At 36.3% G+C, this 13,936-nt stretch overlaps 1 protein-coding gene across 1 annotated transcript; it reads right to left on the bottom strand.

Moving 5' to 3' along the window:
- Window positions 1-5,593: 5,593 nt before the first annotated feature.
- LOC102236523 (cysteine-rich hydrophobic domain-containing protein 2) lies at window positions 5,594-13,704 on the bottom strand. Its single transcript, XM_005809077.3, has 6 exons — window positions 13,398-13,704; window positions 10,468-10,522; window positions 9,667-9,822; window positions 9,503-9,559; window positions 9,368-9,427; window positions 5,594-8,538 (listed from the first exon to the last, which is right to left on the bottom strand). Exons 1-6 carry the CDS (start codon window positions 13,526-13,528, stop codon window positions 8,488-8,490), a joined length of 510 nt encoding a protein of 169 aa, XP_005809134.1. The 5' UTR covers window positions 13,529-13,704; the 3' UTR covers window positions 5,594-8,487.
- Window positions 13,705-13,936: the final 232 nt, after the last annotated feature.

The raw sequence follows: 13,936 nt of genomic DNA, 5'->3' as shown, positions 1-13,936 counted from the left end.
TTTTAGAGTCAGTTTATTGTAGTTCATTCCCATCCTCTGCTTGATTTATGAACTTTGCTGGTAAGGGACAACCCTCTAAATTAAACTTTTCATTATTTAAAAGTAGGCTGCACAGTGGTGCAGTTGGTAGCACTGTTGCCTTGCAGCAAGAAGGTCCTGGGTTCGATTCCCAGCCCAGGGTCTTTCTGCATGGAGTTTGCATGTTCTCCCTGTGCATGTGTGGGTTCTCTCCGGATACTCCGGCTTCCTCCCACAGTCCAAAAACATGACTGTTAGGTTAATTGTTCTATCTAAATTCTCCCTAGGTGTGTGTGTGTGCATAGTTGTTTGTCCTGTATGTCTTTGTGTTGCCCTGCGACAGACTGGCGACCTGTCCAGGGTGTACCCCACCTCTCGCCCGGAATGTAGTTGGAGATGGGCACCTGCAACCCTTCCGACCCCATTAGGGACAAGGGTGAACAGAAAATGGATGGATGGATGGATTATTTAAAAGTAAATCTTGTCACCGAAACAAATGTGTCAAAAACTCAAACCTCAGTTCCATTCAAGACTATAGCGGTAATCACAATATTGTAGTTTGTGCTGTAAACGTATGAAGAAAGTCTGAATTTTCTAAGTTTTCAAAGTGAAAAACTTGGCTACTATTGAATACAGACAGTCTTTCATATTAAATTGCTGTAAAAAAAAAGAAAAAGATGTAGATGTTTGGACAAGACTGAATGAAAAAACTAATTGAAACACAAACAAGAACGTTTTAAAATATGTGATTATCAGGACTACAACATTTCACTACAACTACTACAACACTGGATGGATGGATGGATGGATGGATGGATGGATGGATGGACGGACGGACAGACGGACGGATAACAGGAGGATTTTCTATGGAAGAGAAAAAGCAACCTTAACTCTTTAACCAGAAATATCTCAAATACGTGCAAAAAAATTTGTTTTGAAACTCTTTAAAACTAAAAAACAAGTTAGTTTAAGTGTCATTGCTGGAAAAAAAATCCTGTTTTTCTTCAAATACTTTGATCCAAGCCATTAACCTGATTAATCTTTTGCAACATTTCAAAATAGACTTTTTTCCCCTTTTCTAGGCCCCACAAAAACTAGGACCATCTGACTGAAAATGACGCTTGTTTTTTAATCTATTGCGACACTAAAATAAATAATGGGGCCCCTATCAGTCCACAGGGCCGGAACCTTGTTAATTTAAAGCACCTTGTGCCAGGACAGACACATACAGCGAGTCGGCCATGATGGAGTCTCTTCAGGTAGCCGTGGTTGTGTTCAGTCTTCTGTCTCTCGGACAGACAGCTCCTGTGACCAGCTGTGAAAATATGACCCAACCTTTTCAAGTCGATGAGCGAGATAAGGTAAGATCATCATCTACCTCTTAACAGATTCTGTCGCAGTGATGTTGATTGATTGTATTTATCGAAATACCCACAAACTTTGTGGGTTTTTATTTGTCTTCCAGATGCTTGGAAGATGGAACTTTGTAGTGTGGGCCTCAGCCGTGCAATTAATTTCGCCATTATCCAACTGGGTGGATGTCAAGGCTATTACTCAGAATGATGAAATCATCACCGTGCAGCACCCAAAATTGTAATTTCAAACCTCAAATTATAGTATTTTAGTTCATTAACAATTTTAAAACAATTTATTTCTAACAACATTTTTCCCCTGTTAAAGGTCCGGCATTTGCCATAGAATTCATGGCAACATATCTGTGATAAACAACACGTTGTTTGCAGGTGGGTGGCAACTGTTACTGACCATTACGCAAACCCTACATGCTAGAACCTTGTGTTCAGTGGTGGAAAAACACTTTTTAATTATGCTGTGCATGTTTGTGTTCTCAGAGCAACCTTTTGCCTACCGTGCCTCACTACTGTCGACTTCCTGCCCAGATTGCATGCTTCTAGATGTCCATTACACTGGAAGAAACTCGTACAGGAGTCTGGAGCTTCTAAGTGAGAATAAAAGCACCGAGTCAGATCAAATAAGCTTAGAAAAATCTGTTTTTCATAGAGTGAACTGTTACATGAGAAGCAAAAACTTTTCACTTGTGACTAGATAAATTGAATAACATCAAACAGCAGCAGACAGTCTTTTTTTCCACTCTTTTCTGCTCTTTCTGTCTTTAGCTTTCTTTTGCTCTCTTTCTCTTCAGCTCTCTCTTTTTTGTAGATGTCTTCAGTTTTCTTTTTCTCTCTCTCCAGCTCCATTTAACTCTTTTCTCTCTTTTCTGTTCTGTTCAACATCTTCTGACGCATTCATTCAGCAGATTAGCATTCTCAAGAATTTTTCTCATGGAACAACATTTTTTTTAAATACTTTTTACACTTGCTTAAAACTAAAACAGGATTTTCAAGTTCCTTTATTCTTTGACATGTGTATTAACAGAACATTTAGCCAAAGAAAAGAACTTTTCTCAGAGCAGACAAACTCTGAAGTCAATAAATAATTAAACGCAGAATCACCCTTGTTTTAACATCAATATGTCTCATTTAAGTTCTTAAAAAACTGTATTATACTGTTTTCTCTGTCTCAGGTAGGAGAATTGCAGTGAAGGATCATGAGGTGGAAGAGTTTAAGAAGCAGGCCGAGTGTCTGAACTTGGAATTAGTTGGAATCCAGAATCCCAGCATAGGTGCGAAAACTAATTTAATCATAAATGTTTATGTTGTTTCTTCAAAAGTCTAACTCCTTGGATTGTATGTTAGTACTGTTTTAATATTATGTCCTTTGATGTAAACCCTACTCCTACAGTTTCACTTTGTATAAATTAATGTAATTATATTGTCTCTATTTTGCCCTTATGTGAAAAAGTATCCAAATCCCTTGAACTATAATTTGTCCTGATACAACCTCAAGCTTTAATGTCTTTGTTTATATAATGGATAAATTCAAAGTAGTGCATAACTGTATAGATAGAAGAGAAGTTACACAAAATGTTATTAATTCCTTTACCACTTTCTTCAATGAAGAAAAGACTCAATGAAGCGCGGGTATATGGCGGGAGTAACTAAATGCCTCGTCATCTAATTAGTGACGCACATAAATGGATGAATGAGATTCCCACTGTCCCTAACTCCCATCCAGCGAAACCACAGCCAAGGGAACGAGCTTGGCAGAATCAGCGGGGAAAGAAGACCCTGTTGAGCTTGGTGGGGGCTGCATTATGCTGCTTGTGTAACTCCTTGTGTAGCTCAACTAGATTGTATAAGCAATCTAGTTGGTTTTGTAAAGCAATGTGTCATGTTTTTGTTTATTTCATAACGATATACTCCCTTTAATTGGTCTAATGCCACAGGATATGGAAGCTTACCAAGTATGAATACTTTTGTAAGGCATGATACAAGGTACATTTATACTTCATCCATAGCTGAAATCAAAAGTTGAGTGGGACAAATATCCAAAGAGAAAAGTTGAGATCAAATCCAGTCAGTGAATCTGATGGTCTTTGTGTTCGCAAATAGATGCTACATTTGAAACCTCCTCTAAAAATGCTTTTAACTACCTATTTTAATCAAACAGCAAATAAACCTTAAAATGTTTCAATATCCACAGTGGAAATGGTCTCACACAGAAGCTAACATTCATGTTTTTCCTTATAATTTCTCGTGGGTTTCAACCAATCAGTGCAAAGGAAAGAAAATAGTGCTACTGCATTGGCTGCTTTCCTAATGCCAGCCAACAGCATGTCAAGCAGCACAGCGCCTAAGATGATTTAGATATGGTCTAGAAAAAAAATATGCAAATAAGCGACTTTTCAGTGAAGAATTTGGAGTTATGTTTTACACAAAAATATGTGAAAGCTGTGCGGGTGACCACTGTATATGTTGTTTTGTTGTGTATCTTCTGAGAAACAAACTTGATTTTTTCTAATTAAATGAAATTAATAAAGGATTTTCTGCTCCTCAGGATTTTGCAAAGGTAAACAAGGCGATGCGTGATCAGGTGGGGAAGACCTGTGATCTGGAGGCCAAACTCAATTAATCTCAAGTTTCCACTGGAAATATGTTAATTGATGTCTTTTCACCAACCAACAACTGTAGACTGAAAGCAATAGAAAAGCTGGATGTCAAGAAATGGCTTGTCGGGTGTGTAGATAATGAGTTGTTACCTTACAATAAAGATGTTGAGCAATAAAGAATTGTGTGACACTTGAAATCTTTAATTACTTGAAATAGTAGCTCTAATTTAGTTCTCCTAAAAAACTCCCAAGTATAAAAGGGAATGTAATGACAGTTATAAGAGCTTAGAAAAAAATAAATATGTAAATTTTGTGGCAAACCCTCTGATTAGTAATCAAACCACTACACTTACCCTAGTGAAAAAAAAATACTTTATTATATTTCAAATATATTCACATTTGTGAAAGTACATTTTAAGTATACTAAGTATTAAGTGTACTACCTATAAATATATATAAAGTATACTAAAAGTATGCTTGTACCAATTTTGACATTGTAACTTTAAACACACTTAAATATAATTGTACCAAAATACACTTTTAAGAAATACATTAAATAAAAATATACTTTAAGTGAACAAAATATGTATTTGCCTAAGTGTAAATATACACTTGCTCAAGTGTATATAATCACACTACTAATATATAAAATATGTAATGCCAATATACTTAAAATACATTCCAAATATATTTTAAATGTAATTCAATCACAAAAATAGTACACTCAAAGTATACTAATCAAACACACTTATATTGCATAAAAAGCAATATACTTAAATTACATTAAGTTTAACTTAAGTTTAAGTTGTCCAAAAAGGTGAGTTGAAGTACACTTAGTACACTTTAAATTGTGCTTTAATATAATTTAAATACTATTAAATGCACTATGCACAAAATTAGTTGTTCCAAAATGTCACACTTTAAGTTAACTAATCCTAAATGAACTTGAAGTATACTCATGATTAGTCTGACTTAAAGTATGCTCAAGTATGCTAAAATTTAACATACTAAGTATATTTATTTTTCAGCAGGGTACTCATATGCTGACAGCTCCAGGAATAAAGTAAATAAAAACAAATATAAAACTAAACAATTATGAATAGAAATTACCATCAAGTTTAGGGTATAAACTAGAGGAGGGGTTTTTTTTAATCACAAAAGGCTTTTGAGAAATGAATTAAAAAAAACAACCAAAAGCCTCTAAAAGTTGTAATGAAATCTGATGTTTTATTTTAAATTAGTCTTAAGACCTGGCACCGCACAATAGTTTCAGTTGTCAGCCAATGTCGCCTGTGTTTCATATTATTGGCTCAGCATAATTTTAATAAAACATAATGTTTTTCACAGCTAAAAGCTTCTAGTGTGCAAAAAATGCATGATGTGACATGATAAACAGAAGTGCACAATTGCACATTTCTTATGAGAAGTCGTGTTCACAGTTGTTTTTTTGCTTTGGTTTATTTATTTAATTTAGTCTTTCTTTTTCTCTGTTCAGATTTATTCAAGACTTAAAATGGGTTACAGTGTTATGGACATGAAGCATTTATAAAAGAATTTTTTCTTAACAAAGAGAGATGGTAAGAATAAAGAATAACCTGAACATCAACAATAATGAGGAAGAAAGTTGTCCACTTTCTTTTTATTGGTAGTTTTATAACTGTACATATATCTACATGTGTATATATCTTTTTCTCACTCACACAGTCGCACACATACAGATTACACTCTGGATCATATAAAAATGACGCATTTCTGTGTAGAACTCAATCACACGATCAGCAATACGAAATCAATATGCATCCGGCATTCACTGTGCGCATACCAAAACATAAAAACAAAATAAACACCTTATGCCTTGATTTACAAAAAGCAGAGGACAATCAAAAGTAGAAAAGTGACAGATGAACCAAAAATGCCAACCAGCAAGATAGCTGATTTTTTTTATTTTTTATCTTCTTACAATATAAACTAATACTTTTCTGTGTGGGTTGGTGAAGTGTGTGCTTCTGAACAAAAAGACCAGAGACATCAGGAAGCTTAATCAACTTTGAGTTTTTTTTTTCACGTTCCTCATTTCAAAACAAACTAGCTGCATAATTTTACAGTTATTCAAGTAATGTGTGGTCTTCTGTACTACTACACACGATACCCTGTCACAACTGTGGAAAATAAACGACAAGATTATTAATGCTACATTTTATTATTTATGTCCCCTGAGTGCCACCTATACAATCACCGGAGCTAAAACAGGGTGGCTTTGTTCAAATTCCACAGATATATGTATACATAATCTCAGTAAACATATATGGATGTTTGGACACTGGTCTGCAGTCTTTGTCGGTCACAACTTATCTCTTTATCAAATGCTGAGTATGCCATCAAACTGACTGGTGCTTTGAGTTGTGACATGTGACATGGAAGCAGTTTTACACAAAGTCAATGAAGTTAAATCGTTGCTGAATTTAAAACAAATCATTTTGATTTAGGTGCCATAAATTTACTACTAATATTCTCCAATGGGTGCAAGATATTTTGCTTTCTCTCTTCTCAGGTAGGTACGGGCAGATTTAAAGAATGAATGGACACCAAGGTTTTTTCCATGAAAAATAACCAGAGTGAATGTATTTCTCTCCATTCTGAATATTCAGAACAACAAAGCAGTCGTCTACCTGAAAAAAGGCCACTACACTTCCCCTTGTTTGCAAGAAAATAAGAGGCTGTTTAGAAACATTCCTGGTAATAAAAGCTGTGAGCGTCATGTCTGGTATGCAGCAAACTGCAGGATAGCTACCTTAGCAGATAGCACAACTAACTGGCCAGCTATCATCAGATTATTATGCTGCCTGTGTCACTGCATACAAGGCAGAAATACAAGGTACTGCATGATACACAGTCAGCACATTTAAAAAGCTAACTGTAGATGTTATTTTTGTAGCTGCAGCTGTGTTTAAAGCAACTACATCATGTTAGACATTGATTTCAATCTTTGTGTGGATCGATGAAAATATGGTGTTTTCACTCAGTCTCATATCGGCCCACACCTACTCCTACGTCTGTGATGCATTCAAGCTTTAAACAGAAAGAGTGACACCTTTAAAATTCATATATTCACCAAGAAATCACTGTCTTGATCGCCTTTTATTCAGCTCAACATCACAGTAATGATGGCAGAAGCAAGTGAAAGAAAAAGAAAGAAAACAAGGATGCTAAGATGAATCTTTGCAGGTTTTCAAACTTAAGAAGCATTTTTATGGTTTAAAAAAAAAAACAAATAGGTACTAGTGCAACGTTTAATTCATGTTTCCAGTTTGGGATGAGTCTTCTTAATTTAAACTTCCTTATCAACCAAAACACCTGAACTTATAAATCGAGACATCTAAAACAGCAGAGCTCTGACTCTTGTTTGGGACTCAAACACTTGGAAACAAGTTAAGCTCTGCGTTTTAGTGACACAGGCCACAGAAAGGAGTGCAGGACTCAGAGAGAGTGCTTCAATGTTGACACTTAACCACAAATTTAACAAAACAACCAAAAGTTTCCATGAACAACACAGTTACACAAACCAACAAAAAAATCATAATAGGTAAAAAAAAAAATAAAAAAAAAAAAACATTAAGAAATAAATCTATTTCTTTCTGAGGTGAGAAATTTCTGCATTTCCATTTTGATTGCCTGTTTCTCCGTCTGACCCGCACATGCACATTTGGACGAAAACAGTAAACAAAATCTGATCCATAAAATAAAGAAAAACAGTGAAAGAAACCTTTTGTCTTGTCATTACCCGGTTGCTGGGTGACCAGTCCATCACTTGGACACAAACAACATTGAAATCTAATTGCTTTGGGTGAACTGTGTAGCACAAAGACCCATTTATATAGTATAAACAGTGCAGTCAGAGTGTATGATTGTCACTGGTTGTGCACAGGGCAAGAAGATATCCAATGGATGAGGAGTGAACTTTGACATGTTCCTGTGGGACTAGTCTGCCTGCTTCACATTTATCTGGATGAACTCTCATGTTTCGCTCCATCTTGTGTTCAAAGTACATATTCAGGGCATGAATTCAACAGCTCTCAAACCAAGGAAGCCTGTGAAGTTTGTTTGAAGCCTGGCTGTGCTGTGTGCTTAGTTTAGGGACGAAAGTGACAAATATTAAGTTTTTGTCTCACAGAACTCAACGTGAGCGTCCAGTCTTCTGTTGGAGCTTTAAAAGCAGCGTCCCTGCAAAAGGCTGCTCCTCCTCTGATGAGGGTCAGCAGCAGCTCAACAAAGCACGGGTTTGACCAAATGGTCAAATTTCAATGGCAAGTTCCCTCAAAAAAAAAAAAAGCAAGGGCCTGCTGGATTTGTAAACAAGGATGCAGAACAAGTATGTTTGTGAAAAGAGGGGCGACAAATGTAAACACTAGTGGAGTTTTTCAGAGGGAGGAGTTTCACAGCCATTGTAACTTTAGGAGAAAATTGGGCAGCGGTGGAGGTTTTTTGGCTCTTCTGTCGTCTCGTTAGTCTGGTTTGAAGATGGGGATCTTGGGAAGGAACTCTATTAGGATTACCTGCAGGTCAGAAAACAAATAGGTTGTAAGTTACGACTCAAAGATGAACAAGAGACCATAGTTACAGTAGTTTTTTTATTCCTGACACTGATGCCACTCCTCAGACCTTACATGTCCATCATGTGGCAGTGTAACGTAATGTGCAACATTGCTTATGGGAAGCAGAGCTGAACCTTCAAGACACATAAAGACAAGTACAAAGTCGGTCTTCTGCCACCAGAAGAACATTTCCAGGACTAAAGGACTAATGTTCCAACACAATTTTGAGAAACTCATCATCCATGACTTTATTTTTAGTCGAATTGACAAGTCTGTTGAAATAAGGTGTTTATAGTTAATAATTTAGACAAATTCATAATATTCCTTTGCAAACTTAGGATTAAGTCTTGAACGTCTTATAATTTAATGACTAATGTTTCAGCTGCTTTCTGTGTTGCCTTCTTTACACCTACATATGACTCAATTTGTGGACAATTCAAGTCTCTTTCTCTGTTAAGGTCACTGTACAGGGTAAAAAATATATTGCTTGAAATATGTATATCTATATCTATTTTTTTAATAGTTGATTAAAGAAACAATTTCAAACATCTGTTAAACACTGACAGAAAATATGAAAAAGTATAATTTCTTAGCCTGAAATTGCTACAATGGAAGAGAAAAGTACTGCTAACTTATTACTGCAAAAAAATTTCCTGGCCGAGCCAAACATTCAACAACCTTCAGTTATTTTCTTTCGCAGTGATTGGTGTTTATAGATCCTGTAAATGTATTTTCAAGCATTGCTTTAATATATATGCGCATAAAACAATCAAACGTAACTTATACTCACATATTCCATCATGTTGTTGGTCTCGCACTTCCTTTTGCTAAGTTTCCAATGCAAACACAACTGCAAAATGAGTGAAATAATGATAAGAGACTTTGCACATTTTCAAACCCAGCACCTACTAGCATGCTCCCCTACCTTGTGATAAAGTCTGTTGTTTTCCCACTCTAAAAGTTTCTCTATTGATCTTCTAGTCTGAGGAGGAAAAGACGAAAACAATGTTTTCACAGTGATGCAAATCCAACACAGCTACTTTTGAGATGCATGCAAGTGAAAGTCAGCATGGACTGCCTGCCTCCTACCCTTTTGCTGAGGCAGATGACCGGCCACAAGCTGAAGCCCAGAGTGCAGCAGCAGCAGAGGCAGCCGCACAGCAGCCACCGCACGTTCACTGGGAGCGTCTTCCTCAGGCAGCTGTTCACTCGATTGATACTGGCTTTGAATTCTTCTGGTGCCACCTACAGGAGGCCAAACAACTGTAAATACAGTCTCATCTGACACACCGCACACTTACTGACATTATGTAAGTAAGTCATTTGCATTTCTTGTACAAGAACAAATATTTATTGTATTTTTCTATGTAAATATAGAAGAAAAGAAGATAACTGAAATTAGGCCTGAAACTAGATATTAAGCCAATACTGTACAAAAAACATATAGGTTTTGCATTTAAGATAAACAATCTGTAAATAAAAATTCACTTTTTAGCTTCAACTGATTCAAATTCCTATTAGGCATCATTTGCTATCCAATTATCAGATCAAATCAGTCCTACACTGTAAGAATGTTAAATCAAGAATAAAAGCTGAACTTTTGTTAGAAGTATTCTCAGCTGCAAATGATAAAGCTAAACTAAACGAATGCTATGTTATTTCTTTTCAGGCAATAAAAATGTAAAAAATGCATAGAATAGAACAGAGACTTCATATTTTTTGGAGCTTCTGGTAGTTGGAAGTCAAGTAATGCAGGAAATATCTGGTGAGCCACCACCCCCATTCTACATGGGCCTGTGATGCGTTGATGTGCGAATCCTGTCGGTTCTGCCAATCCCGCTGTGAACATGTATGGACATAAGTAAGAGAGGGTATTTGTCACACACTCACCTTCCCTGTAAGTGCTGAAGGAAATTCTGACTCAAATTTGTTACTAAGTCCAAACCTGTGAAGAAAAAAAAAAACATTTTAACCCAACTTAATAAAAGTAGACTTGACGGAAGAATCATTATTCATTTATTATGGATAAGGAAAGATGGTCTGATACGTGTTTTCCAGTGAAGTGTTCAAAACGCGACAATACTCCATTCTATCAGCTCTGATTCGTGATCAGCAGGTCAAATACAAACAAATGAGACCCACCAGATTACAAGAGATCCTAAACAAGTCAGTCGATTTATAGGTTTTATTTAGAAAAGTGAGATAGGTCAAAATCAGTCAGCAGATCAGACTATTTTAGGTACTAAATATGAATATATTTTTAAGCTTTTTAGTTTTGTTTCACTTTAACTACAAACTTTTATATTTTTGAGTCACCTTTGCACTACGTCTTTGTTATCTGACCTATTACTGCCAACATTGTTTCACTGAACTGTCTTACGTGTGGGATAACAATAAAGCTTATCTTATCTTGAAATAAAACAAGAAATTAGCACCACCAAGTAAAAACCCTGATCAGTTCTTATTTAGTTTATCAACCTTACTAAACTTTGATAAACAAGGTAATAAATATTTAATCTATATCAGCTAAACCATTCAAAAGATGACGTGCATTCATAAACGACAGAGGACAAGAATACACTGCAGAAGTGTGAGAAGTTTTATAACAAATATAAACTTTATATGAAGAGCAGGTTTTTATTCTCCAAGTCGGTAACATGTAAAACCCCTCCATGCCATGGACTCTCTTATACACCGTATTCCAAATTATTATGCAAATTGGATTTAAGTGTCATAAAGATTTAATTTCTTGTTGTGCTATTAAATTTATAGATGGTATTGTGTGTCAGGGCTCTTTGAATCACTATAATTAATTTCAGAGAGCTGGGTTGATTAGTTTGTCTGGTGAGCTCAATTAAAGGAAATCTACTTGAGAAGGATGTTCCACATTATTAAGCAGGCCACAGGTTTCAAGCAATATGGGAAAGAGAAAGGATCTCTCTGCTGACAAAAATCAGATAGTGTATTGACATATGACAAAGTATGAAAACATTAGATATTTAACGAAACCTAAAGCGTTATCATCGTACTGTGAAGAGATTTGTGGCTGATTCAGAACAAAGATGGGTTTGTACAGATAAAGGCATAATAATTTGTCTAACAGAAGGTTTCTGTTAGACAAATTCATCGGATTAAGAGGGCAGCTGTTAAAATGCCCTTACAAAGCAGCAAACAGTTATTTGAAGCTGCTGGTGCCTCTGGAACCTCAAGGTGGAGGATTCTCCAGAAAAAATTCAGTACAGTTTTTCACTTTCATAAGGAATGTTTCCTTTAAAAATGCAGCTGAATTCTTTTGTGCAAAGGATTAAGTCGCTTTAAGGAATTTCTCGAGTATAAAAGGATTAAGAGGAGAGACTCACATACTTAACATTTTTAAATAATCTCTGGTCCTGGCTGTGGCATTCAGCTACAGCCTATCCAATCACAAGCCAACAGTGCAAAGTATCTGCATTCACACAATGGCAGAAAAATATTTCCTGAACACATAAACCTTAAAAGTCTAGAGGCTCACCACAGACTGTCAAAATTAATTTAGAACTTCAGTGGATCTCAGTGGTCTTGTGATGTGAAAGCTCAGATTTTTAAAATATTATAGACTATTTTATGAAAACGTTATCCAGTTCCACAAGCAGGTCAGATTGTTCACTACAAGAAAAAGCCACCTATAAAATGTCTGCTATAAAGATTGCTTTTCTATCCAAAGGACTAAGGCCTTGTGCACACATAGCTGGATCAGATATCAGTCACAAAATTCTAATCAAAGTATCTGTAATATCTACCCAACTATCTGTCCCAGGACAGATTTACATTCAGACTGCTAAACATACCTCTGACATTGGTCTGTGTAACTGAATCTAAATCCATCCTCAATCTGTCCTTTACAGGTTTTTAGCACAGCTCACTCCAAGTATTTGTAGTCTGCCGTTTTTAGATGGTTGAGGTCGGATTCATCTTGTTTTTGTTGTTTTTTTTTTTTTTTTGTTTAATTGTATTTCGAAAAATGTGTCATGTCAAGTTTACTGACTGTTTTCTTCTCTCACTTTGTTTTTTTCCCCCACTTGTCCCTCAAACATTCTTTACTTCCCTCAGTTTTAATCAGCCTATAGCAAAACCTTGTTTTAGTGTTAAGTTTGCAGGGCTCCACTTGTCTTTTTAGGATGTTGCATTTTCTGCAACAGTATGGGTTTCCCCCTACCCCCTCTGATTCACTTTAAGAATGTTTAATCATATTTAATTTATTAATAACTACTGAATTGCTGTTTTGTGTTCTATTTAGTGAGTTACTTTGCCTGTAGCTCAGGTCAGATTTACACAGACTGACTAGTCTAGATATATGGTGTCTATTCAACTTAAAAATCCTTATGTAAAACTAAAAACATAATCTTGACAGCTAATCTTGTTAAACAAAGCTGGTTTAGATTAATCTTCTTAAATCTGCACAACTGGCCATAAAACATAAACGCTGACGTAAACAAGCTCCTAAACTGTCAATATTTGGATAGACGGATATTTAGACTAAAACAAAGTCTGTAAAAGTGTCAGCACACAGTAGCTGGGTTTGTCAGTGGTTAAAACGACACTATTAAGCTGTAGGTGGGAGGCTGGTAGCGGGTAAATCTGCATTGTCAAAATGTAAATGTCACGAGCAGCTCCACTTTCCTTCCTTGTTCAGCCTGCTGTGTTAAGTTAGCAGCTAGCTGACTTAGCTAGTGCTAACATTGTGCTAGCAGTTTTACGCGGAAGACCGCGGATGCTTGATTATTTCCCCGGTAAAGACAAGGGCTCCCTCGTTAAAGCTATGGGCTTCACCGGTCACTTACACCGTGACGTGGCCGGACCCTCGAACCACCACCGGGTCCGGAGCGTACTTGAGGAGCTGTTCCTCTGCGGCCCTGTCCTCGTCCTCTTCTTCCTCCTCCTCTTCGTAGATTTCATCAAAGTCCTCCATCATCGCTCCCCGGCAGTGACACCGGGAGAAACACGGTGCCGACAAACAGAGAAACCTTCCCTAAAACGCAGGCCCAAGACAAAACGGAGAGGACGGGTACAAAAATATGAAGTAGTTCACATATCGCCTCAGCGAGCTCCGAAACAAAACATCAACATCCGCCGCTGGAACAGCACGACACCGGAAGAGGGACGGAGACACTTTTTTTTTCCTATTCCTTTTTTTTCAGTTGTTATTTGTAAATTTACATTTCAAACAAAATACAAATGTTGAACGTAATTTTTGTAAGAAAATAAATATTTTAAAAAATGCATGTCTTTAATGAACATTTCATTAAAGACATTAAAGACATTTTTATCTGTATCTATATCTATGATTAAGGCCCAAATATGTTATATCGCTGACAAATAA

The sequence above is a fragment of the Xiphophorus maculatus genome, chromosome 5, assembly GCF_002775205.1.
Source record: "Xiphophorus maculatus strain JP 163 A chromosome 5, X_maculatus-5.0-male, whole genome shotgun sequence".
Lineage (NCBI taxonomy): Eukaryota > Metazoa > Chordata > Actinopteri > Cyprinodontiformes > Poeciliidae > Xiphophorus > Xiphophorus maculatus.
This window is presented reverse-complemented; position numbering and strand designations above follow the sequence as displayed.